General features: G+C 39.0%; 2 protein-coding genes across 2 annotated transcripts; one reads left to right on the top strand and one right to left on the bottom strand.

The window, feature by feature from the left end:
* The first annotated feature begins 1,418 nt into the window (after window positions 1-1,418).
* On the top strand, window positions 1,419-15,040 carry xkr4 (XK related 4). The gene is made up of 4 exons (XM_077724941.1): window positions 1,419-2,271; window positions 8,191-8,390; window positions 9,937-10,291; window positions 11,727-15,040. The coding sequence occupies exons 1-4, from the start codon at window positions 1,541-1,543 to the stop codon at window positions 12,325-12,327; spliced, it is 1,887 nt and encodes a 628-aa protein (XP_077581067.1). The 5' UTR covers window positions 1,419-1,540; the 3' UTR covers window positions 12,328-15,040.
* A 5,840-nt stretch (window positions 15,041-20,880) lies between these two features.
* On the bottom strand, window positions 20,881-27,721 carry tmem68 (transmembrane protein 68). Its single transcript, XM_077724595.1, has 8 exons — window positions 27,591-27,721; window positions 26,149-26,322; window positions 25,509-25,608; window positions 25,208-25,375; window positions 24,099-24,292; window positions 23,864-23,924; window positions 23,218-23,357; window positions 20,881-22,235 (listed from the first exon to the last, which is right to left on the bottom strand). Exons 1-8 carry the CDS (start codon window positions 27,618-27,620, stop codon window positions 22,131-22,133), a joined length of 972 nt encoding a protein of 323 aa, XP_077580721.1. The 5' UTR covers window positions 27,621-27,721; the 3' UTR covers window positions 20,881-22,130.
* Window positions 27,722-27,799: the final 78 nt, after the last annotated feature.

The raw sequence follows: 27,799 nt of genomic DNA, 5'->3' as shown, positions 1-27,799 counted from the left end.
CACTTATCCTTTTTGTGCTGTGGGTGAGCTTGAGCTGGAGTGGGGGAAGCGGGAGAACACCTGGGACTAATCACCAACTCAATTCCATGCACAATTTAGTCTCATCTCATCTCTCATCTCATTTTCAGAACCATCTTATCCTCCTTAGGATCGCGGAGGTTGCCATAGCCTATCCCAGCTGACTTTGCGCGAAAGGGAACCTGGTCGCCAGTCAGCCATTGGACAAACAGCCATGTGCACTAGGAGTCATAGGGGCACCAGCGGGAATCAAGCCTGCGCCTGGCCGCACCAAAATCAGGCAAGTGAACCTCAACACCATCAGGGGGCTTTAAGAAATATTATCGTGGATAATAGGTTGCAAGGTGTGCCCCAATCGGTGAATAACCACAATAGCGTTTTTTTTTTGTGCCGTCTATTTAATAATAGTATTCAAACTTTTTAAAACCTCTGTACTATAATTTATCTACCAAATGGCTTAAAAAAAATTGAAAAATAAGCCTTACTTTTCTGATTTTTTGGTACACAAACAACCCTAATATAGTTAATAAACTATCAAAGGCTTAATTCGCTCGGCCTGTAGCTGAATGTAAAATGAAATTGTCTTATTCTGGTTATATGCAAAACAGGGCCACATGTGGTAGTGCGAGACATTTAATCTAGGAAAACTATTTTACCTGGAGAAAACCCACACAGGCCAAGGGTGAACATGGAAAATACACACTGGTGGACCGACCTGGATTTGAACCAAGGACCCCAGAACTGTGAGGCCAAGTGCTAACCACTTATCTGCCGGGCCGCCTAGTTCAATTCAATGTGATTTTTTTATTTAAATTTGGTCTCACTCCAAGTAATTCATCACATAAACTGGATTTATTAGTATACATTGTGTTTGCATGTGGGTTCTTTAAAAATTGACCACTGCAATGTTAAATATCCCCCAATTCCAGAATATATGTTGTGCCAGCTAGTACCACAATATATTAAGGAAAAATTATACGTATAATCAATTTTGACTAGGAAGGAAGGACTAGCATTCAAAAGAGATTGGACATGTTTAATTTTATTTGATTCTGTAACGAAAGTGTGTGTATTGGGTTGGGGGTGGGCAGGAAAGATGATGTCATAGTTTTTAGTCGCTGCCATTGAGAAAGCTGGTGGCTGCAGCCCATCCTCTTCTCCAATCGCTCCATCCATCAAGCTCATTTTGCAAGCTCCATCTTCTTAATGTGGAAGCATCGAGGCGAGAACTGCAAACTGGTCCAAGACGATCACTCCTCGTTGAGATATGAACCAAAGCAGAGAAATGTAAAGCAGTTTATTTAATGTTATGACGTGCTGTCAGCGTAGAGGAGCTGTTCCTGCCCAGAAAGGCGGAGAAGGGGAAGGAATAGGAGGAAGAGGAGGAGGAGGAGGTGGTGGTGGTGGGGGAGACGCGCAGAAGGGTGTCGACGGTGCGCGGAGGAGGAGGCAGGGGGTGGAAGGAGAAGGCTCCGAAAGGTGGCACAAATAATACAACTAGCGGGGATAGAAGCGCCTAATCATGGCTGCTAAATCGGACGGGGTCCTGAAGATGAAGAAGAGCGATGTGGCTTTCACTCCCTTGCAGAACTCCGAGCATTCCGGCTCGGTGCAAGGGCTCCACCCGGGGGGGCAGCCAGACTCATCGGGCATCGGGGATGCCGACTTCGCCAACGGAGAGTCTCGGTGCTGCGGCGGCGGCATCGGTACCATCAGCGGCATCGGTGGCGGGGTGGGCTCCTCTAGCGCGGCGTGCCTTCGCTTGGGCCAGGAGCAGCAGAAATACACGTTGTGGGACTTCCTATGGATAGTAGCCGCGGTGGCCGTGTATGTGGCCGATGTGGGCACTGATGTGTGGCTGTCAGTCGACTATTTCCTCCACCAAGACTACTGGTGGTTCGGCCTGACGCTCTTTTTCGTGGTCCTAGGCTCCTTCTCCGTGCAGCTTTTTAGCTTCCGGTGGTTCGTCCATGACTTCAGCGTGGACGACGGGGCGGAAGCGGCTGCCGAATGCTCGCACCTGGACGCTAATAAGCTGCTGAGTGGCTCGGCCTCTCACGGCGAGGTGAGCGCTCATCATCCGCCGACCCTGCCGCAGAGGCAGGCGTCGACCGCCAGTAAGAACACTACAACCGACAGCACCCGCAGCACTGCGTTTGGCAGCCGGACGCGGAAACACTCGGCCTCCTACTCCGTCTTCGTGTGGTTCTCTCAGTCCCTCATCCATATCCTCCAGCTGGGCCAAATTTGGAGGTAGGATGGGGATGGGTCGTCAGGGACTAAATCAACGCAGCCTGGTTCTTTTTGGCATCATTGCGTCTGATTGTTTTACCATAGCTTGCCGTGCAGCTGCCAGCTGCAATCACATTCATTTATCATTGATTATTTTATTCACAAGTTTATTCATTCATTCATTTTCTGATATGCTTATACTCACAAGGGTCGTATAGGGTGCTGGAGCCTATCCCAGCTGACTTCGGGCACCAGGCAGGGGGACATTCACAATTGGTGGACAACCAATCGCAGGGCACAATGAGACGGAAAACCATTCATGCTTACACTCATACCAAGGGGTGATCTAGAGTTTTCAACTAGCTTACCGTGCATGTTTTTGGAATGAAAGCGGAGTACCCGTTGAAAACCCATGCACTCCTGGGGAGAGAATGCAAACTCCACACCGGAGGACTGTGCCGGGACCGCAGAACCGTGAGGCTGGCGCGGTAACCACTCATCCGCCGGGCCACCCTTACTTTATTCCCATAAAACATAATACTGAAATTATTTTATTTTTGAAATGTCAGATTTGAACCCATGAGCTAATGGATATTGACATTTTAAGCAACTATCTCCAACTAGTGTTGAAGCTCAGAGGTGCAACAGAATGTAGGCTTAACTCAAGTTTCCTGGCTGACCCATATTCAATGAAAGAAAACAGGGCTTAGGTAATAGTTGACATTGAGGACCCTATTTTTGGCTATCGCCCACTGAAACTTGGTGATTATCATCCAGAGAAGAGTCAAGATAAATAACTAATTAGCTGCCATTGACAGAAATAGGCACCCAATCTATTTGAACTGGAATTCACAGCTAGCCCTCAAAGTTCAAATGGATTAGACATTTATCGTTGTAAATGGCACCTTACAGTGTGAGCGATTACTCACATTTATTAAGTTAACAGTGTAAAACTTAACCTTTGACTCAGTCACCCCTCTATCTGTCTCATGTTGGGTTCATTGTAGTCTAGTCCGCCTGCGTAAATTTGAGTCCGAATGGTTCGAATTACTCATTGTGCAATATGCAGTACATTTGCCCAATTTTTTTTGCAGGCAGCATTATGAATAATGGCGTAAATGGTTGGCTGTTTTTAGAAACTGTTTATGCCCTCCGACGGGTTGGAGTCATGTCTAGGGGTGAAGTCCGCCTTTGTCTGTAGCCCCACAATAGAAATATGGAGGTGCATTGAACTTCCTCTCTTTTAGAAACTCACGCAGGCATGGTAGGCAAGATTCAGAGTAAGAGACATGCCCAAACTCTGCTTCTGGGTGGGGATCACTTCTTGAGAGAGGGCACCACAACAGTAATCAGTCTCTCTCCAACAACAGTTTTCGTTTTTTCCTCCATCGCAAGACTCAAACCTGAACAGCTCCCAAGCCCAAGTCCCGCACTTGTTAGGGTATAACTGCAATGTGCCTTAGGCTCACCAGCAACCCCAATGTGGACAAATATTAACAATAGATGGATAGATATTTATAACCAGGGAAAACCTTTAGAAGACTATAAAAACAAAAATTAAAATGGTGATCTCGTTATATATCACTATTGATTTAAAAGAGTCAGCATAGTATTAATATAGCACAGCATGGGCATGGTCAACGCCGTAGAGATTAACATCCTGTGTCAACTCGATTCAGAGGACTACCATATTTGGTGTGGATTTTACATACCTGCAGAATTATTTGACACAAAAAGAAACAAAGGATTTGTTTTGGTTTTTATGGTCTCACTGGAGTTAATTATCTGTTGTGGTCACTTGATGACAGACTTGCTCAGAGTGTCTGAAATGATGAATAATTGAATGGCTGTTTTCTTATACTTGTTGTGATACTCTCGCCTGACATAGACGTGTGTTCACTTCCCATGTATTAATGGAGTGAGTGAGTATGAACGTGAGCTCAAGATATGTAGTATAGTAAGTAACTGGCATGTAGTCTAGTGGCTCGATCAATTCTATGAAACTGCAACAACAATTTTTCCCTCTTTACAATTGTATGCTGCCACAATGTATATAGGAACATCTAATGCTAGGTCTTTCTAAAACCTTCTGTTCATTCTGGAATATGCATTTAATCAATGTATAATGCCCCAATGAAAACATCAATACTCCTGCCATTATTTTTTTTTTTTAGAGCTAGCTTGCATTGTGCCGACGTGAAGTTTAAGTTGTCATGGTGATTTTTGGTGGGGGAGGGGTGTTTAAATGCAGTTTGACAGCAGCTTTTCAAACCAGTCAATAACGTGTATCTCCATCAGGAAACCCTTACTGCACTAAATATTATAACGTGTGTGCTTGAGCGCAAATGTGTGTGTGTGGGGAGAGGGAGGGGGTGCTTGCAAACGGTGTATTTACTTGTTGCATTATTCATATCCATCTTGCCGAGGTCTCTGACCACAAGACATTACAAGGCTAAAATCTTACATAACCTAATCAAAATTTACTCCTCTTTAAAAGTCAATTACATCAGGCACATGTTTTGTCATTGCTTCAATAATTAAACTCATAAGTTAGATGATAAATTGTACTGTTTAACATTAATACATAATTTGAATAAAAAGTGACAGACAATTGATGGATGAAGGGAATAATCACAGGCTTCTTTTATAATACAGATGTTCACTTAAACAAGACGTTTAGTTAATTAAAGCCGTGGTGAAAGTAGCTGATAATTATTCGTTGTTATTCTTCGCTGATAGCTGACTATATCTTATGCATTTTTAGAAGTCTTTCAAATTATAAGCGCAAACCCTTTAGATGTAATGGAAAACTACAGCTCATAAACAAATAAAATAAAAATAATAAATCCCAGAATGTCGCAGATATATTTCCCATTTTACCCCAAATCCATGCTACTTGCCCCAGGTGGTTTTGGAGCTTATCCCAGCAAGCTATGGGCACCAGGCAGGGGACACCCTGAATTGGTCCCCACCCAATCGCAGGGCACAAGGAGAAGGACAACCATTCATGCTCACATTCATAACTACAGGCAATTTAGAGTGTTCAACCAGCCTACCCTGCATGTTTTTGGGATGTATTCAGAGAAACCCCACACAAACCCAGAGGGAACATGCAAACAGAAAAGGACCGATCTTGGGTCGAACCATCAACCGCGAAACTGTGGGGCCAACGCCCCAACTACTTCTACGCCTGGCTGCCACCAAATGCATATTAAAAAATAGTGCTGGTGTTAATTTTGTCAAAGGGCATAGAAGCAAGCTTGCTCATTCATCTGGAAGGAGTCGGCATTTCTCCAAAATGGAGGCTTGAGCCTGCCCGCTGAATGACCACAACTCGTCGCACTGGCCTAGATATAGACCGCATCTGAAAATAAGGGCCAGGGTATTGACAATCTGGCGACAAGGTGGTGTCACAGGGTGTTTTAAGAACTGACCATTAGAACCGGTCAGCAGTCGCAACTGATGGTGAGTCCAAAATGCCAAACAAGTGGCGTTCAGAGTGCTGAAATAGTTACTAGTAGAATAGTAAGTAGAAATAGGAAGCATAAGATGAACCTTAAATATGATGTGCAAAAATTGAAAAATTAAAGTCTATAAGCCTATACGTACACTGTCATCAATAGTGTTCTGTCTCAAATAATTTGCAAATCTATTTTCAGCTGTCTTAGTATGAGTTGCAGGCACACATTGAACTAGTCACCACTTAATCATCGCTCAGGGCAGAGAGACCTTGATAAGTGATGTTACCAAAGTGAAGCTCATAAAAAAAAATAGGAAGGCCAGCCTACCAGGCTGCCTCAAACAAGTAGCATAGTAAGAAATTAATTTGAATTCACTTGAATCAATGCCACATGACTCAAACGTGGTCGTTCAACAAACTTTCATTCATTCGAACAATGCCAGTTCTTTTTGGGGCTCATTCTTGCCCAGCACAAGTCAAAAGTAAGGATTTGGGTATCGGACCTTGTGCTAATGGCCATCTCAGAATGGTATTTTCAAGCTTCATGTATTCTTGGTGAAGGATGCACTTTATTAAGAGTGCCCTTGCCTCTTTTTAATTGTCAGAATTGCCTGGCATAGGGTTAGTACTAACCCTAACCCAGGCACTTAGAGCATGCAATTTGGTGATCTTAATATTGCAATTGCAAAGGTGTGGCAGTTTTTTCAGATTGGGTAGGTTCCTGCCAAAATGAGCGGGTTATATCTAACGGTCCACGGTCCGGTGATCGGAAAACCCTGACCTAAAGAACAAGATCAAAATTACAATTGTTAAAATGAGTTTCCTTCATATGGTATCTGGTCTCCTTATTAGAGAGGATGAATATAGGGGCTCAGAGCAGACAAATGCAGAGCTAGATGACAAGCAGAAAAGAAGAAGGGCCTCGGAAGACCTTAAAAGATGTTTCACAGCAAGATTTGAAATCGACTCGGTCATGCCAGACGATTTGGCTGAGGTACTTTGCCTTGGGAGACCCTCAACTCAATTCTAGAAAAGTGGACAAAAAGGATGGATGTAAAGACTGCACAAGATCTGGAAAGAAATCTCTTCACATTGCTGTAACCACATGTTCATAGTTAGGAATGCGTTTCAATCCATTTGCAAAAGTGTTTAGCTATTACTGCACAATTATGCAGCAACACTCTCTGGGCAGACTGGTCAGCATATTAAACCCCCGATCACCCGAGGACTTTTCTGACCTACTTTGGCACCTTGTATGTTTGAAAGCAGACAGTGACAAGAATAAGAAATGAGTGATAGAGATAGAGAAGACACAACAGGATAACAATGATTCCCGCCGGGAGTTTTACGAGTTTTTTTTATTGTCTGTCTTTAACATATCTAGAAACTTCATTTTTTTGGTCATCGGCATCGTTTTTTTTCTTGGGCTCATTGGATTTCTCAGATGCCGTAGGATTGAGAAGGCATTTTCAAGGGGGATTTCAAATCTAAACAAAGCTGGAATAGGCTTGGGGTAGTCTTCCTCCATGTTAAATCCAATCCAAACAAAAGAGGAAAAGCAAGACGTCATCTTCATCCAGGAGGTGATGTTCGCGATGCGAAATCCAATCCGAATACGAGGAAAAGGCAAGATGTCGTCTTTCTCGGCCTTTTATATTATTCAACGTATCATTTGTCTATTATGGTGGAATCTTGCTTCTTCTTCGGCGTTGAGTTTGGTGCCAATGGCCTGACTTCCATCATTTTTCATCTCCTGTCTTCTGCTTGCAAATTTCAACCTGAGTTTTGACATCATTATGAAATGGTTTTATTTGGATACTTTTATTATAAAATACTGCAATGTACTGAAGCCACGAATGTTGATACCGTGATGTGGTGAAGAATGACAGTAAATGACAGCTGTTACTTGACTGAGGACACACTGTATGGAAAAAGTACTGTTGCCATGGTAATGTCCTGATGCGGTTGGCCTTGGTTTGAGGCTGAGACGAAAATGAGACGTCACTTTCCTTTCACTGGATATGCCAAGCAGTCAGAATTGGGACACATTTGGTTTCAAAGTGAATGTAGCTAGAGTGGCAGGTCAGCAAGTCTCTGCAGACACAAACACATACATAGTCTCCATTCAGAGATGTGGGAGCAGTGAACATGCTGCAGTTTTGATATCCTAACACCAAATGACAATTTCCAAACATTTATTCGCCATGAAATTTCATTTTATGCTCAATTTAATGTCTGAATGGCTAAATATATATGTCTAAAAGGGGGGAAGAAAGTGTATATCTCACAGAAACACTGTTAATCTTTTTACCCCTTTCCGATCACATGTGCCAGCCTAACTTTGGCTCTTTTTTATATAAACGTGTGTACATTCAAAAATAATATCGGCAATGTTATGATATGGCACGGACTTAACATAAGTATATCATGTAATGTACTGTAATACGGGTAAATACAATTTTTGTATTTCTCATTGATAGGTACCTTCATACCATTTACTTGGGCATTCGGAGTCGCCAGAGTTCTGAGACAGAACGTTGGCGTTACCACTGGAGGATGATTTATGAGTTTGCAGACGTGAGCATGCTGCATCTGTTGGCTACATTTCTTGAGAGTGCTCCACAGTTGGTGCTGCAATTGTGCATCATCATACAGACTTACAAACTGCAAGCTGTGCAAGGTAAAACACACATTGCATCATCTAAGTAAACTGCTTTGTATATTGTGTTGTTGTTGATGACCATAACTCTACATAGGTGGGTATAGTACAGGGGTCGGGAACCTTTTTAACGAAGAGAGCCATAAACAATTCATATTTTCAAACAATATTCCTTGAGAGTCATACTAAGAATTTAAAAGTAAAAATACATAAAAATGTGTGCATTTATTAATCATTTCACCACTTTGAAAGTTAAAAAAAAGTCTGAATTCTTTTGAAAATATTATTTCACTGTTGCTAATCAATGAGTATCAATGAGAGTATGCATGCAGAAGAGTCTATTAAAGAAAATATATGATTAAAAAGGCGTTGGAGATCATGTCGACGCCACAGTTCCAGCGTGATGCTTTCATTGGTGCGTTCGAGACTTAGGTCTCTCACCAGCGACAGCCATATTTTACCACACAGGTTAGCAGAGAGCCATATACACCCATAAAAAGAGCCACATATGGCTCCCGAGCCATAGGTTCCCTACCCCTTGGAATAGTATGTGTGTTATCTCTTGCTGTTCTATATTTCATTCACTTTACAATTGTTTGCCCTGTAGGTACAAAAAGGAGCTCAGTAGAGCTTTGTGAATAGGAAGCTTGAGGCACTGAACAGAGCCAGGAGCAAATTTACGGAAAATGAATGCACAAAACCCTGTTCCAGCAAAGTTGGGGCGTTGTGTAAAATCCAAATTGGAAAATCCTTTTATATTCAGTGATTATGCTGTATTCTCTGAAATTCTACATAGCAAATGGACTGGAATACATGAAATCCCATTAATTCATACTAAAGTGCTTTGAGAAATGTTTTTAAAATAATATTTCATCATGTGATGTGCGATGAATTGGGTTTTCCACATAACACTAGTTCTCTGAACTGGGTAAAAAATGTATATCTTATTTACACAGTGCAAACAGTAATTATGCGATTGTTCCAATTTAAATGTAAACAAAAATGTGTGCAGCAATTGTCTCATGCTAAAAAGACAAAGGCTGAAAATTTACTTTATTTACAGTTCTAACAAAGATAGAATTATTTGTCAAATCAAACACATTACAGTGATTTTAAATTAGAAACACATCTTTCATTCTAACTTCACTCTACCAAATCTTAATCTCAGGCTTGCTATTGCTTAAAGAGCTTTAAATAAATAGTTTGTTCTCATTAATCCAAGAGATGTGCCCTGCACCCTAAAATACAAGCAACATAACGTTCAAATCTTATTAAAAGCTTGTTTTGTGACAAAAAAAAATTAGCATTTGAATCCACGCTAAATTCTACCACCATTAGATGAAAATAAGGGTGTTGTGTTGTGCTGCTGCGTAATGTATTCATCCCTAGAGGGGCATCTTATTAAGGACTTATTATACAATATGACTGATAGGAAAATCATTATTTGTGATGCAAAGAACCAGTCTTCCCTCAAGTGTTGGTGATACACTGAAGAAAAATCATCCTTAACCTACCTGTCCTGGGAAAAAAATGGTGTATTTTTCAATGTGAAGTGTTTGTGTTCTAGGTATGACAGCAGCAGCTTCCCTGGTCTCCTTGGCCTGGGCCCTGGCCTCCTATCAGAAGGCCCTGCGAGAGTCTCGGGATGACAAGAAGCCCATCACCTACTTGGCTGTTATCATTCAATTCTGTTGGCACTTCTTCACAATCGCAGCCAGGGTCATCACCTTTGCCCTGTTTGCATCTGTGTTCCAACTCTACTTTGGCATCTTCATCGTGCTACATTGGTGCATTATGACCTTTTGGATTGTCCACTGTGAGACAGACTTCTGCATCAGCAAGTGGGAAGAAATTGTGTTTGACATGGTGGTGGGCATTATCTACATCTTTTCCTGGTTCAACGTTAAGGAGGGACGAACAAGGTGAGAATGATGCTCAAACACACTACTACAAGGTGATCCCACCCAAAAAAACAAGCCTCGAATTTGAATACTTACTGTATTTCTTTTTTTCAGAACATCATGTTAAAATTTATCTAGTTTTAGCTACAGTACCATTACTAGTAGACAATTTATATTTAATACTTAAAAAAACATGTTTTACGTTGACTGCGGAATCATGATTAAACTTTAAAAAATAAAAATAAAAAAAACTATGCCAACATTTTTCCATACGACTTCAATAACAAATTAGACTACAGAATATGTTTTTTTTCTGTTATGTATCGTATGCAGTTTGTGGGCATCTTTTCAATCAAATCTTTGTATGACATTTTTCAGTGTAACATTATTTGAAGTATTATAGTTACAAATAGTTACATTTAATTTGCGATCCAAAATGCACTGCATCAATATACAAATATACTTAATTAAAAACATTGGTTTAATAAAAGTTATGCGCCGATAACTGGTTAGGAGTGATTAGTGCGTTGGCCTCACAGATCTGGGGTCGGGGGTTCGATCCCAGGTCGGTACTCACTGTGTGGAGTTTGCATGCTCTCCCGGGCTTGTATGGGTTTTCTCCAGATATTCCGGTTTCCTCCCACATCCTAAAAACATAAATTATGGGCTGGTTGAACATGATGTATGAATGTGAGCGTGAATGGTTGTTGTGCCCTGCGATTGGCTGGCCACCAATTCAGGGTGTCCCCTGCCTGGTGCCCATAGTTTGCTGGAATAGGCTCCAGCACCTCCCACAACCCTCATGAGGATAAGTGGTAGGGAATAAAAAGAAAGGAAAAAACAAAAACTAAAATGGTGTTATCATCATTTACTCTCCATCTGAAGGACATTGGAGTTGAAACACGTCACATTTAACACTAATAGCTACTGACGTTGTTTCTTACATTCTCGTCTTTAGCGATATTATCCTGAGCAGCTAGGTTTGCAACATGTATCACTTTAGTTGCTTAGCTACAGCTTTGTTCCATTCTGTTACCATGGATATCACCACTAGCAAACTCATCTATTTGATTTTTTTTTCTAGAAGAGAAGTACCAAGAATGCTTATGACATGTCTATATTTTTAAGTAACGTTTAACTTGAAATTGTGCTGTTTTATGCTGATAAGCACCAAGTGATGCAAATAATTCGCTTTTGTCGACCACACAAAATAACGTAAAGGGCCAAATACAGCCACAGGGCCTTTAATTTGACACCTTTGCTGTAGCTGTGTTGCATAAAAATATGACATTTTTTGTATGAGTGTAAATGATAAATATAGGGATGACTTAGGATGAGATGATAGTTGCCCTCATTTTAAGCTTTACCAGAAAGCGGCTGTCATGGATAGAATAGAATATTTTGTTTCTTGATGATAATTTGATAATGTCTTTTTTTCTATCTTGTCATTTTGCAGGTGTCGTCTTTTTATTTACTACCTGGTGATACTGGTGGAGAATGCAGCTCTTAGTGCATTGTGGTACATCTACCGCACACCTCATGCAACTGACTCCTTTGCTGTTCCAGCACTCTGTGTCATCTTCAGTAGTTTCCTCACCGGTGTGGTTTTTTTGCTCATGTACTATACTTTTTTCCACCCTAATGGCCCACGTTTCGGACATTCGCCAAGCTGCCAACGCCTGGACCTGGATGCCGCTGCTCAGTTCTCCACGCTACCATCCGAGGCTGGCACCAATTCTCTACGATCCAATCGAGGAGCCACCACAACACTGGAGCGTGATGCTGCAAAATACATGGAAAGGGATGGCTGCATGCCAGTGTTTCAGGTACGACCCACCGTGCCATCCACGCCGTCGTCTCGTGCGCCACGCCTCGACGAGACCGTCATCAAGATCGATCTCTGTCGAAATCGTTACCCAGCCTGGGAGCGCCACGTTCTTGATCGTAGTATACGGAAGGCCGTTTTGGCGGTAGACTGTTCCCTATATCCTCCACGACTGCAGTATAAAGATGATGCCCTGGTGCAAGAGAGGTTAGAGTATGAAACCACATTATAAAGCTGTCATCATTACACTCGGCAGCCAGATTCAGCGAAACAGACTGGCAATAATACTGTCCGCCACACCCAGTTTCATGTCACCCCCCCTTCTTTCTTCCAAGGAGAAGCCTGCCTGGCAGGCTCTGATCGAAATAGAGGGGAACCCCACTTTCTCCCGATGTGTCCTTAGGTGATTCTTTTTTGTTATTCTTTTTACTTCGGCTCATCAGGGAAATCCTGTGCGGAATAAGAAAAATGCATATCAACAGAGTGCTTCAAAACTCAAACCTCCAAGAGGCTGATGCACTGTTTGTTTCAGTGTGGGCGGGGTTTAAGGACTACAAATCAGTGAAGATGTTCATGTTCCTCCAGGGTCCAACTTTGAAGTCACCTGATGTACATCCCAGTATGGCACGGAAAGCTAAAGAAAAACAAAACTTGACGAAATATCACATATGTCTTACTGTGCAGGTGCCCTCATGTTTGGAGAATTCTGATGATCTGACAGTGTTGTGTCAATTTGACAACACTGTTATCTCCCTTTCTTAGTGCCAAAAAATGTTTTCTTGGAAATAAGTAACAACAATGTGAAGCGCCTTAAGGATGGCATGGTACACTCTCCGCAAGTGCAGACTTTTAAATTTGATTCTGGTGCCCACTGGGAGAAGGTAATCAACATGAAGACAATGGTTAAAGTAGCATTTATTCCCAGTTGTCAAAGAAGTTGCAGAAGAAAAAGAGTTGAACGAAAATGTACAACTCTCGATCCACACTTTGTATTTCTTTACAGCTCGCCAAATGGGGGGTGCTGGAGCCTATACCAGCTGAATTTGGTCCAGAAGCCGGGGACACCCTGAATGGGTGGCCAGCCAATCGCAGGGCACAAGGAGATAAACAACCATTCACGCTCACACTCACACCTAAGGGAAATTTTGAGTTTCCAATCAGCCTACCATGCATGTCTTTGGAATGTGGAAGGAAACCGGAGTACCCGGAGAAAACCCACACAGGTGGACTGACCTGGTTTTGAATCCAGATCCCCCACTGTGAAGCCAACGCGCTAACCACTCAGGCGCCGAGTCGCCCCCTGGCAACTCAAATCCACAAAATCCACAGCCTCCTCTGATTTGCTGAGCTCAAATTCCACCTGTATATGTAGTCATTCCTGCTAACTTCTTATGAAGACTCCTAGATGTTATTTGAAATTATAAAACAGGTGTGAGCAATGCAAAGGGAACAGTGAAAAAGGAGAAGGTCCTTAAGGTCAAATCAAAGCAACAATATATACGTCACCTAAATACAACATGTACCATTTTCTTACTTTTTCAGCTCAGTAGAAGGTACTGAAGTAATTGTGATTCATCTTGTTTATACAGTATAGTGCAAAAGTAATAGGTCACCATTTAATTGTGTTTTAGTGACTAAAATGTGGGGGATGGGAGTTGCTGGAGATTATCCCAGTCAACTATGAGCACTAGGCGGAGGACAACCTGAATTGTTGGCCAATAGATCGCAGGGCAGAAGGAGAACGAAACAACCATTCACGCTCACACTCATACCTAGAGGCAATTTTGAATATCCAACCAGCCATGTGGGGGGGAAAGTGGATTTCCCAGAGAAAACCCACACAAGAATGTTGGATTGAACCTTCGATCTCATAGGCTGATGGATGGATGGATAACTTCATTCATCCCATATTCGGGAAATTTCATTGTAGCAGTAGCAAGAGGGTGATTAGACAGAACAGCAAAGCAAAAGCACAAAGTACAAAGCAAATCAAAGTAAAATGCACTAATCACTTGGCCACCAGGCTGACTATATTATTTATATTTATCAAGTACATGCTTAAATACAAAAACTAATTTTGACTTGAGGGCATATATGTAAAATACAATGTAAAATGCACCAACCCTGAACCCTAAAACTATAACTAGGATAAAAAATATTCTATTATAAAACATTCAGACAAATTGAGAATCTGAGACACCCGTTTGTGCAGTGGTTTCTTTCTGCCTGACTCTGCTGTGGGCAATCTGGGTTCGATTCCCACTTGGTAGGGTGCGATTGTGAGCATGAGTAGTTGTTCATTTATATGTGCTCTGTGATTGGCATTCAATTGAAGGTGTTCCCTGCATGCAGTCCATGGTTGGGATAGCCTCCAGCACCCTGCACAACCCTTGTTGTGTAAATGAGTGGTACGGAAGATGAATGAATGAACATAATCTGAATTCACTGCTTATATACAGTTGGTGATGCTTTCACCCTTTTTCTGCTTGGCACTAAATTTCCCTCTGAATGATTGGATTGAACCTAAAACTTTTCTGGCCATCTGTTAAAAGTAATCATCAACTACATCATCATTAGAAATTTGTTCCAGTAAATAAAAAAAATGATTGCCCCCTTTAGACTGGATGCAGTGAGGCCTGCAAACACTGCTGTGGGGCAGACGGTTGACACCACTAATTTAAAGTAGAAATGAGGGATAATACTGTTGACAAGTGGTGACATAATTGGAAAAATTTGTGAATAGGTCTCTCGTGCACCCCCAAATTTTTGGACCCTAGGCAGTCGCCCACATTTCCTATTAGCAAAAATGTCGGTGGATTTGTTTACAAGCACTTCACGTTTCAAAGGAAATTGGATGGGTATTTTATGTCCTTGTAATCCCCCTCGAATGCCTGCTAAAAAGTTTTTGGAACAATAAAGCTTAAGGTGACCTAAGACTTTGCACAATACTGTGTGCATATAGTAGACGTGTGTGTGTGTGTGTGTGCAGAGTGTTATATAGTTGTGGTCAAATGTTTACATACACCTGTGAAGAACATAATGTCATGGCTCTCTTGAGTTTCCAGTTTTTTTTACAACTCTGATTTTTCTCTAATTGAGTGATTGGAACAAATACGTCTTTGTAAAAAAAAACATACATGAAGTTTGGTTCTTTTATGACTTTATTATGGGTTAGTAGAAAAAGTGATCAAATCTGCTGGGCCAAAAATGTATATACAGCAGCGCTAATATTTGGTAACATGTCCCTTGGCCGTTTTCACTTAATTTAGGCGCTTTTGGTAGCTATCCACCAGCTTCTGGCAAGCTTCTAGTTGAATCTTTGACCACTCCTCTTGACAGAATTGGTGCAGTTCAGTTAAATTTGATGGCTTTCTGACATGGACTTGTTTCTTCAGCATTGTCCACAAGTTCTCAATGGGGTTTGTGTCAGGACTTTGGGGAGGCCATTCAAAAACCTTAATTCTAGCCTGATTTAGCTATTCCTTTACCACTTTTGATGTGTGTTTAGGGTCAAAGATTCAACCAGAAGCTTGCCAGAAGCGTGTGGATAGCTACCAAAAGCGCCTAAATGAAGTGAAAATGGCCAAGGGACATGTTACCAAATATTAGCGCTGCTGTATATATATTTTTGACCCAGCAGATCTGATAACTTTTTCTGTTCACCCATAATAAAGTCATAAAAGAACCAAACTTCATGAATGTTTTTTTTTTGTGACAAAGAAGTATCTGTTCCAATCACTCTATCAAAGAAAAATCAGAGTTGTAGAAATAACTGGAAACTCAAGAGAGCCATGACATTATGTTCTTCACAAGTGTATGTAAACTATTGACCACAACTGTATATACAGTAGCTATGGTGAATCGCCATTGCCCTATGAATTGAATGGAATTCCAGCAAGATCATGGTTTGAGCTAAAAACCAATCCAGTCAAGCAGACCATTATAAAAACATTTTAATATAGTTTTCTCTTATCAATATTACGTAAACCCTCAGCCATTTAAAACAGCTAGAAAAAAGCTAAAAAAGTTCAAGGTGGTAACACCTCCTCACTAACAGTTTTAAACAGAAAAAAAATGGATTTCAGGGAATTTGGAAAGCACATGCTCACATTTAGCTGTCATATAATCAACCCTTAATTTTTGTTTTTTTAAGGCTTTTGTGTAATATAGTGCATACCTGTCAACCTCGAACCATTTGTGATCTTACCAAATTTTGTTTTCGCCCTTACATATATGTATAAATACATGGAAAATCTTACCACTTTACTTTACCAGACCAGAAACAGCTGATCAAATGAAAGTAAACATAAACAAGGGAACAGGAAACGGAAATCACATGGTGAAAGTGTTACAAAACGAAATGTTTATCATGATCTTTTTTTTTTAGCCAATCAGAGGCGCCGGTACATATATCACTTGGCAGACATGCGTTTCCGGGAAGAAACAATGGCGGATGGTGAAAAATGGCTAGAAAGTGCCTTAATTTATTTTTTTTTCTCAAAATCACCGTTTAGCGTACCATTTTCATGTGTACAGCGTACCAATATAAAAATGGGCTTTCAGTTGTACCAATTACGGCGAGAACGTACCAGTTGACAGGTATGTAGTGTCAAAAAGCTTTTTGGGCCTTGAAGGTGAAAAGGCCTTCTACAAGTGTACAAGACAAAACACAACCCCAATGTTATTTTTTACAAAGGAAAAGCACAACACAAGGCAAATGGATAAGCAGAATGATACATTTAATTTGTTATTTCGGATGGACCTACAAGTTCCATTATTCCAACTTCTCAAATCAATTCACACTGCCAAAGTCCAAGACAAAACTTAACATATTTCCAATTTACAAAGACAGATCAGGAAATGTCTGCATTATTATTATTATTATTAACACTGGGTCCCTGTGATGAATGGCAAAAATGATCGTTGCTGATTGAAAATTAACTACATTTTTTTTTAACAGTAGAATTTTTAACAAATGCTTATAAAAGAGCCACTAAGCATTTCCTATTCCATCATAAATAATAATTTTAAAGAAATACAAAATTCTTTGTGTTTTACAAAACTGGCAGAAAATCAATCTACAGGTCTCAAACCACTTATATATGCTTCAAATTAAATTAAAAGGCAATTTTCTTACTCACAAAACTTGTCTTGAAGGTTTTCATGGTGGTTGCCTCCAAAATACAATATTTGATAACTCAAAAGACATTATGTCTTGTGTAATTTGACCTAATATGGTTTAAAAATTCAAGATTTGCCATTACATTTCAGAGATTTCAACCTCATGAGGAATAACTGCAACAGTATGCAGTCATACAGTTTATTTTCTTTTTCAGAGTCTTTTTGTGCATGCAAATTGGTATTCGGGTTAGTAGTTGGTGACAAACAAAGTAATTGAATAATGAGCAACAATAGAAAACCTAGACTCGCGCAGTTTATACGTCATTTGTCTCTCAAATGTCATGGCAATTTTTCCACTCATTCGAAAAAAACGCACAGATATCAAACAAGGTCAAAGAATCATTTTGACCCGTTTTAGTCTTATAACAGTAGGATGCAAAAAAATGGCATGATGGTGGCATAGAACCTTCAAAAGTGAACGTTCACATCATTGAAGTGTTTGTTTTTTGTTGTTTAGAAAAAATAACAACAATGAAACACATAAAAACAGCTGCTTAAAAGAGATTACACACAGAGCACATTGAATAAGCACAGGATTCCACAGAGAACAAATTCTACTTACAATAAGCGGACTTTTGAACTTTCGAGGAATATAAAAAGATCAGTTACTTTAAAAATATGTACGAAAAGAATTGTCATACAACAGTCTTAATCATCTGACATCTCATCACCATGGCGATCTGTGGTTTCCCAGTTCAGTCATGTAGTGGGTGATTGAGCTTATGCCAGCCAATAATGTTCTAATCACTGTTAATGGCTTGTTTAATTTCTCAGATGTCATTTTTTATGTCATAACAGCCCATTTGGATTTTCCGTTTACATAAAGCTACCTCAATGCATTCACCATATCTTTTTTCAAGCAATTATGACAGCATATTCTTGCAAGTGTATCATGCTGATATTTCATTGTAATGCTTACAGTGCATACAAATGATCCCACCATACTTGGGATGTGCCAAACTACAAATTGACCTGTTGTAGGCAATTTGTTTATTTGTTTGATGACTGCATCTAAGTTCTTTTCATAGTACTATTCAACTGAAATCAAGAATTTAACTCATGTATATGTGAGTTTGTTAATGTAATTCATTAACACTGCAGAGGACATTAACGAAAATACCTTTGTTATATTTAATTGTCATCACCTTTTTGCTCTTATTGGCCGGAAGTTTCTGCGACTTTATAGTGCGGAATTTGGCATTAGGTCTTCAACTATATTTCATTTCCCGGTGAAGAATATGAACACTTGACAATATTTTTTGTAGGCTGTTTGTTGCAGTTATTATAACATGGAAGTTATTCCTAGTCTGTCAAAATATTTATTCTAGTCTCTCTCGCTTTTTTTTTTAAAGCCAATATAGGAAGAGAAATCAGGGGCCTTCATTATTTTATTTTTATTTTTTTTCTTTAAAATATATCACACAACATTCCATCCATTGTCTTTCTACTTGATGCTTTTCAAGTTTGGTTTTTATTTGTCTTTTTTTTAACCGCATTTCAACAGTCTGATTTAACACATTTAGAGTGTATAGCATACCACTTTGAATTATTACTACAATGAGCACATTCTGAGTTAATATGAATTTGTATTTTGGCTTTTGGCTGAAAATGTGTCAAAAGACAGAACTTTTATTGCCATTCAAGTTTAGGGGGGAAAAAACAATCCCACAAATCTAAGATCAGTTTACCATTGAAAATAATTTTGATTTGCGATTGTATGTGTGTGCTAATGTTTCCCGTTATTGGCAGTAAATTGGTAAGAGAAAAAAGGCGGAATATAGGACAAAAATGATTTGCCTTTTGCATTGCCAGGTTGCAACTTCAAAGTGTGCCCTACTAACAAGGCTGTTGCAGGATTTTCCTCTTCAGTCCACCATTTAAACCCAGATCCATAATAAAAGCGAATGGAGGGTTATTTTGGATAGGCACAGTGAAACCTGTGTGGCAACACTTTTTTGAGGGGGTTGGGATGAAGTAAATAATGGTGAAAATCAACTTTTTAATCTTGTCACATGCTAATAGTATATGACCATCCTGTACATACGTCTGCCTAGACCAGGAATGGGCAAATTACGGCCCGTGGGCCACATACGGCCCATTAGGCTTTTTAATCCGGCCCGCTGATGTTGTCCAAATAATGTTTATTTATTTATTTTTTCCCAAGATGGCGCCGTCACCCGGAAGCCAGTGGCAGTAGTTCTGTCCTCTCTTATGTTTTTTTTGTCTTTTACAGCCACTCTATCTTTTTTTAAATTACATTTTAATATTTCTTAATACATTCCTTTTTACTTTATACTTTTTACTTTAATGATGAGTAATGAGTAGGTTACTACTTTAGTCCTTTTTTTCTGTTTATGTTGCATATGTGCAGTTAACGGATGCACTTTTTTATATGTATCGTATCTTGTGCTGACCCGGTCCATCTGTCAAATTTTTAAAGTCAATGTGGCCCCCGGGCCGGAAATTTTGCCCGCCCCTGGCCTAAACGGATGATAACACATGATTAATATGAGAAACGACAAATTTAGAGCTTAATTGTATATAAACGTATGCAAAGTGTACATGTTTAAAAATTCCTCTCGAGTTCTGACTGTGAAGGAAGGGTATCTTTGGAGGCTTGGCACCAAAAGGATGGCTGTAACTATGACAATATACAATACTTCAGAGAATAAACATTACGTGGTGTATGTGGTGTATTTAAAAAAAAAAAAAAAAGATAGAGATGTTTAAGAAAAAATGAAATGTTGCATTTTGTGATTTAAGTCTGAAGTGCTAATTTGTGGGAGGATGTATTCAATGACTGGAAAACACGTTTTTTTTAAAGAATCCAGAGTGCTAAAGATCAAAACATTTTGTACATAGGGATTTTTTTGGGTACATTTTTATTTGAATCTAATGCAACGAAAACTACCAAAATTAATTTAATAAAGTACACTGTGGTCATTAGGATGGTCTTTTTTTCCGTCTCTAGATTCCCAATTCAAACATCGTTCTGATCAGTGAGTGATTGAGGATACAGATCCAAAAATAATCCTCATCAAATTCTATCTTAAATAAGAGTCTGCAAGTAAAATGAAATTTCAAATAAAAACTCTTAAAAATAGATTTATTGAAATTTAAGTATCTTATTTAAACATTTTCATTTCCAATCAGGTAAACCACACATATACATACGAAAAGCATCCAGGACATGGATTTAAAATATTCAGATCAAACAACAAAATACATAGATTTAAAAACAATTTAAAAAGTCTTGAGTTGATGGTATGATTTTGAAGCATTTTTCTGCCAAAAGTGTTGTCATATCAATCCTACAGTTACTATACGTAGATGCAAATATTTCTACCTACATGCTGCAAAAAGTCATTAATTACACTACATCTCCAAGCAGTGTGGAATGAAGGACAAAAGGAAAAATCTCAAGTACGGTACATGTTCCAACTCTCCAAAACATTAAAAATCAAGGAATGACACAAAGATCAGACCTAATTACACAATAGAAACACTTTCAAATTGTATATTTATGCAGTGTTAGGAAGAACCAATTAAAAATGTAAGTTTTATGCTGTCTTAGGAAGAACCAATTAAAAATGTAAGTTTTATGCTGTTTTAGGAAGAACCAATTAAAAATGTAAGTTTTATGCTGTCTTAGGAAGCCGTGAAAGTGGAGATTGTTTCCTCCAATAATGATAAAACTATCCCATTTACATCAACAATCAAATTGAATGATATCTTAAAAGAAAAACATAACATCTCAAATTGCTCTTGATTATATCTGCAAGTGGTATCAAATTTCTATTTCCTACCCACCTCTGTCCAACATGATTTATTTGGAGACATATACTGTACAATCTACAGCAGGGCTGCTTATTAAGTACGCCATGGTATTAGTATCGGTAGATCGGCTGAGAATAAGACTTGATCCATCTGTTAGTTTCCTTCAGGCCTGAATGGTGTCTCATTTGTACCGCAATACTCACACCTTTGTTGAACTTACATATCTTACTCATTTAACAATCATTGAGCTTTTATCAGGATCTCAAGCCTCGGCTAAGATAAACAACCCATCACAACTTCTTGTTAAATAATTGTTTTGATGTTAAAAGATTATTATTGCCGCATCTACTCATCATTTCAGTGCCCTTTGTTGGTAATGATACGTATATCAGCTGCCCTCCCTCTGGAATCAGTATATAAATAATAAATAGCATGTTGGCATGAGTAAGAGTTTAAAGTAAATTAACTTTCCAAAAGTCTTATAAAGAGTGGTTTGAGACAACAGTGTTAATTAATGACTTTAAGCGTTTGAAGGCATGTATAGCAGAGTGGCTGACAAGACCAAGATAATTCAACTTTACATTTTCATTAAAAAAAAAAAAAAAACTCAATTTGAGCTAATTATATATAACCCATCAATAAGTCTTACTTTGGGAATACTGCATGTCAAAAACAAGGACAATAAAACACCAACATTGTTACCCCAAGAACATTTATGTAGGGGGTGGCCAAGTCTGGTCCTCGTTAGCCCCTATCCAGTCTGTTTTCCATGTCTCCCTCCACCAATACACCTGAATCCAATTATCGGATCGGTATGAAGCTTCTGGACAGCTTTCTGATTAGTTGATCATTTGATTCAGGTGTGGTAGAGAAGAGAGATATGGAAAAGTGACTGGATAGGGGCACTAGAGGACCCGACTTGGCCACCTCTGATGTAGAAGGACCAAACCATCTGTGTTTGGCACAAAATGTGGACATCTGTTTCAAGTCCTCCACAAAAGTCTCTTTTTTTTACCTTCCAGGTAATCTCACAGGACATACCTTCAGTCCTAAACCTTTCTTCTTGATATGCAGTTGCTAGTCAGCTTTGTATTTAGAGTGGAATCTCTCTAAAAGAGCTCTCAAAACGTTCCCAGGAGTTTGCTGGTGCTTGTCTATCAAGGACTGGACAGCTTGTTTTACCTGTGGAGAAAAACATCAAATTACAAGTGTATCCTTTTTCTATGGCACACTGTGAGTAATATTAAGTACAGTCTGTTTTCGAGATATTCTGTTAACCATTTGGCCATGACGTTTCATTACGGAGAAATTGCAACTGTAAGTTAGGTGGCCGTGTAAGAAAATTAATCTTTATACTGACACCAGAGAAATGTAAGGAAATAGCAATTGCGGTTTTATTTTATTCTTTGAGAGCAATTCTGACATCTCGACAGAGTATTCTTTATGAAATTGTGATTTAAAAAAACGTGATGCTTATTTGATGAAAATTGAACTTAAAATCAACTTAACTATCAAGTCTTTTTCTAGAATTTTATGAGGAAATGTTAAATTTGAACCTTTTCACCCAGTGACACATTTTTTTTGCCTCAAAACCTCCAAATCAGAGGCACGCATGGCTAATTTTGTCCCCTGGGCAGACAATCCAAGAACACATAACACACACACTAAAGAAACAAGAATATATTATTTTATTTACGTCCTTTATAATCTAGGCCGCCCAGCGGATGAGTGGTTAGCTCTGGGGTCTTGGCTTTGAATCCAGATCGGTCCACCTATGTGGAGTTTTGCATGTTTTCCCCGGGCCTGCATGGGTTTTCTCCGGGTACTCCATTTTCCTCCCACATTCCAAAAACATGCATGCTAGGCTGATTGGACACGCTAAATCGCCCTTAGGTATGAGTGTATTTATCAAATGCATGCTTAAATTCAAATGTGGGTGTTTTTTCCATATAAATTTAGCACAAAAAAATCAATTTTAATTATATAATTGAACACACTTTTCCCCCCTATCGCACGCATCAAATATATTGCGTCCTAGGCAGTTCCTTACATTGCCCTTTGCAAAAAAAACGTTATTTTTCAGTGCGCCGTCTCATTTCAGTGCTATTTAAGAACAATTAAAGATTGTAGAGTTTTATCTTATTTTCTTAAATCATGAGCATACTTTTTCTGCCAACTCTGAAGCAGTTATATTTGGATCATATGGGATTGGATCACCAAGGAATGTCCGGAATTTTACAGGGAATCCACCATAAACAGGAGCCACAGGAAGCTTAAAAGTTTCATACATCCAACGGAAGAATCCTATCCAAAAAGACAAAAAAAATCAGGACATTGATATTTGTTGTGATACAAAAAAAGTCTGGGTAAATGAATATTTACAACACTTAATTAATTTACTTGATTACTATCACTAATCAGCAAGGGGGGGGGAGGGGGGTTAGGGTGTTGACCTCACAGCTCTGGGTTCGAGGGTTCAACCCAAGGTGAGTACACATTGTGTGGAGTTTGCATGTTCTCCCTGGGTGTGCGTGGGTTTTCTCCAGGTACTCGGGTTTCCTCCCACATCCCAAAAACATTCAGGGTATGCTGCTTGATCACTCCAAATTGCCCCTAGGTATGAGTTTGAGAGTGAATGATTGTCCGTATCCATGTGCCCTGCGATTGGCTGACCACCGATTCAGTGTGTCCCCCACCCGATGCCTGTAGTTGGCTGGGATAGGCTCCAGTACACCCCCGCGACCCTTGTGAGGATAAAATGTATGGACAATTAATGAATGAGTGAATAATCAAGATCAATCAGCACTTACTCAGAGTTCCCAAAGATCGGAAGCCTTCTCGAACATTTTGGGTAAACATTGGAATTATGGCCTGGGAGAGAAATGATGATACAGAATGGGTGGAAAAGCCTAATATAAAAAGCAATTGTGCAGTTTTCAGTTTGTTAATGGGGGACCAATCAGATTACTTAAAATAGGATACAAATATGTAAAGCAGTAGTTCCAAATTTCTGTATTAGTGACAGAATGGGTGAGACTCACGTACCACCTTAGAATCAATGGCAACTTGAGCGAAGCCTTTGCGTTTTCCCCAAAGAAGAGTGTAAGTCTCGTCACTGAATAAAGCTTCCCTCACACCTCCAGGCGAGATTCCCAACAGGTGGCCATTCTTCAGTGCCTGCACACATTCTTCCTGGGGACCATGAATCACGCTGAATACCTCCAAGAGTAATTTAAAACCTGCAAAAAAAAAATAAAACAAAGCCGATACAATTACGTGTTTAGTGTGAATGTGAAGAATTTTAAATTACACATATTAAATGGATGAAATAACTACGGTCGATTGAAAAACCAAAGTTTAGGTTGTATTTCATCCCGTATTCGGGAAATGTCTTGGTTGCAGTAGCAAGACAGACACAAGACACAAAAGATATTGTAGAACTAGGTAAAAAAAACTGGAGCCACACACAGGAATTCCACTAAGGACTAAATTCCGAGGGCTACAATAGAACCTTAAGAATGCAGTTTGAAGTGATTAGAATCGTTTTGCCCTTAACTACCTCAAATACAATGCGATATTTTTGGATTCTGGGTCTTTTTAGTATATGCTTTTAAATCTAACAGAATTATACACAATGTGACTGAACAGTATATTGATGCAAAATTAGAATTCAGGCCCCGACGATATCAGCAACAGCAAGATTTGGCGGACTTGTTATCTTCCCACAACTACTTCGTTAGTTAGAATTTTTTTTAACCTTTTCCTGGCATTGGACCATTCATCCCCTAAATACAGCTAAAACAAATTGCTCCCTCTAATGCACACCTCCATGTATGCCATCTGGTGTTATTTCACACTGTTGCTAAGCAGAACAATTTGACGCCATCCTCACACAAATTCCAATTTCGGGGGAATGTTCAGGCCGCAGTTCCAAAAAAAGATGTCAGTTATGACCACAAATGTTTGTGGCCTAAAACAGATTTGAGAATATCTACATTCCAACTGTTTTTGCCTGTTCAGACAGAAAAATATCACCCTTATTTGGGTCAATTCAAACTGTGGATAAAAGTCTCCCAAGATTGGAGATAACCTTTACCAAATTCACTGAAAGCCCTTGATGCTAACTTCTATTGTGTATTAAAGTACAAAAATACCTGGTATTTTGAAAAGGAAGTGGTCAGCGACCGAGTGGCAGGTTCGTCCTTTTTGAATAATAACATTGGCTAAAAAATAGTAGTAGTCAATGGGAATGGCTCCATGATAGTACACTATAAGTGCTGGTCCTTTGTCGGGGATCTTGTCCATCCCGTGGATTTCATAGCCTGATGTGCAGAAAAAGGTCAATAAGCATAAGAGGGATGAATATGAAAACAATGAAAAATGCATTGTTAAACATACTTTCAGTTGCATATTAGGTGATGCATGGTTTTCATTCACCTCAAATTTTAATCTTACCGTGCCATATAGCTCCATGTCCATCCCATAGTGTTGCCAGAGTTTTTCTGGCTCCATCCCAAAGGTTGTTGCAGTAAGCTTCCCTCAACTGATTTTTTCTCTGTTTGAGGTCAAAAGTTACAATACAATATGAGGGAAGCACATTTTAATAATTTCAATAGCCGTCATGGGACACAACTGCAAACAAAAACATTATAAATACTACAATAGCAGTCAGATATAGAAAGATATAATAAAATCAAATTTAGGCAGATTAACTTTGCCTAAACCTCTCAAAGTGTAGATGGAATTGTACAAAATGGGCCAAATTCAAAAAAATATATATTCATCTTTTCTCATGCCAATTCAGTGTAAATATTTACAAAAATAGTTAGGAAATTAGCCTATTTGATGCTAAATATTTAGATCTTTTTTTTAGATCGCGGCAGAGTACAATTTAGAAAATTAGTTGTATATTGGCACATTGCATTGACAAATTAATGTTTATGTTGAAGTGTATTTTTTTTTAATAAACAGTGAACTGTGGAACTTAGGATTCATTTTCCTATTCTATATCCCAAATGTAGGACTCAATTTCCTATTATATATCACAAATGTATTCAAATAACTACTAATATATAAAGCATGTTTCTTTACCTACCTTGTAGACATGAAGAAAAAGTATCGAGAGATACAGCAGTATGACGATGAGAAAAGGAAGGATAAAAACGATTGCTAGAGGTGTGAAGACCCACAATAAGTATTCCAAAACACTTAGGTAATCCTCCACCTGACCAAGGCCCAACCATTCCTCCCAGGTATGAAAAACACAAACCTGTAAACAAAGAAGGACAGTAAAAAGTTAAAAAACAATGACAACAACATGAAATAACTGTTTCTAATAATAGTCTGTTATATAATATTGTAAAGCACTTCAAAGCTGTTAAGAAAAGAATATTATTATCAATAAAAACAACATGTCAAATGACAGTTACTGATGATTTACCAATACATTTGGTTGATAAAATAAATCATATTAATGAAGACTATTTCTCAATATTGTTATAATTATTGTAATCATTACAATGGCCCAGACAACAACAAAAATAACCTTTAACCTGATGTCTCATTCAAATATATTTGGGTAAATTACTGCATTCAAACAATTTACGTAAGCCCAATGAGACTTGTAGCATGTATGGCAGGTTTGTTCTGCCAATAATGAAGAAAACGTTCCAATTGTTAACCTTTATAGGTTCAAAATTTTCGGGTTCCTTTTGTGTAATTCAGTACCAGTCTAGTTCAGAGTGCTATTTCTGTTAAAAGACCAATCACAAGCAACTGTGATCAAGCTTTGTGACATTGGACAACACATTTGGCTACTGAATGACCTTATGACCTATTGAGCTTTCGTTCCACCCAGTACAGGTTCGAGACACCATTTGACTGTGGGTAACAGGACATGCGAGGCACTTTAATTGCCATCAAATCTGCATATTCACAACAATGGTCACCCCCAGTTAAAATGTAACTCTCCTATGACCTGGTGTCCACATGTGTGGACATCACACTTTTGGTTGTCAAGACTACAATGGTAAATTTTGGACCACAAGGGCCTGGTGTCCACTTATGATGTGGACATCATTTTTCTCAGAAACATCATGTAAAAAGATCATTCTTTGTTTTTACACTCATCAGGCTCTAATTAGCTTAAATATCAAAGAGAAACTAATGCATGCCTTGCACGATTTGGGGTGTTTAAGAGGTTAAAAAAATAAAAATAAAATACAAAATAAAATATATTTTTTGAATCCAGCACATTATGCAACAGTTCAGTCACCTTTGTCCACAACTCATTCGTATTAGGCAGAGATGTTTACAACCATGTCTTTGATTTGTAAATTAAAAGCCTCGGTACGCATGACACAACTAAATTCATCACTTAAACCAGATCTTTTAAAACATCTTTACAGTACAAAGCTTAAAAACAGGGTTTTGCAAGGGGAGTTTTATTCTTCCATGACTACATGATCATGTTCAGTGGCAAAAGTTCGACAAAAGAATGGGAAAATAATTAATACATGAATAGTTAATATAAATTACCATGGCTGCGTCCTCTCTTTGTAGAGACATTGCTTAAGACATTATCGGTTGAGGAAATATCAACGCCATTTAACTTGACAGCTTGATGGTTTCCAGGTTGGGGACTATTTGTGTGTAACACACAAACTGCTACTTCCGGGGATGGAGGTTTTCCAATTCCGCTGAATGGACGAGAAGCAAGTGTGTTTTTTTATCAAATAAAATACGGC

This window comes from Stigmatopora nigra, chromosome 9 (genome assembly GCF_051989575.1).
Source record: "Stigmatopora nigra isolate UIUO_SnigA chromosome 9, RoL_Snig_1.1, whole genome shotgun sequence".
In the NCBI taxonomy this organism is placed as follows: Eukaryota; Metazoa; Chordata; class Actinopteri; order Syngnathiformes; family Syngnathidae; genus Stigmatopora; species Stigmatopora nigra.
The sequence above is the reverse complement of the archived record's forward strand: the minus strand, read 5'-3'. Positions and strand labels throughout refer to the sequence as shown.

What these genes read in the sequence shown, in the direction of transcription:
- xkr4 (XM_077724941.1), top strand. Translation starts at nt 1,541, where the DNA reads ATGGCTGCTAAATCGGACGGGGTCCTGAAGATGAAGAAGAGCGATGTG. An exon ending in CAGCTGGGCCAAATTTGGAG is followed by an intron (nt 2,272 to 8,190) that starts GTAGGATGGGGA and finishes TCTCATTGATAG; the next exon opens with GTACCTTCATACCATTTACT. An exon ending in CAAACTGCAAGCTGTGCAAG is followed by an intron (nt 8,391 to 9,936) that starts GTAAAACACACA and finishes TTTGTGTTCTAG; the next exon opens with GTATGACAGCAGCAGCTTCC.
- tmem68 (XM_077724595.1), bottom strand. Translation starts at nt 27,620, where the DNA reads ATGTCTCTACAAAGAGAGGACGCAGCCATG. An exon ending in ACATGGAGCTATATGGCACG is followed by an intron (nt 25,376 to 25,508) that starts GTAAGATTAAAA and finishes TCTGCACATCAG; the next exon opens with GCTATGAAATCCACGGGATG. An exon ending in TTGCCATTGATTCTAAGGTG is followed by an intron (nt 23,925 to 24,098) that starts GTACGTGAGTCT and finishes TTTCTCTCCCAG; the next exon opens with GCCATAATTCCAATGTTTAC.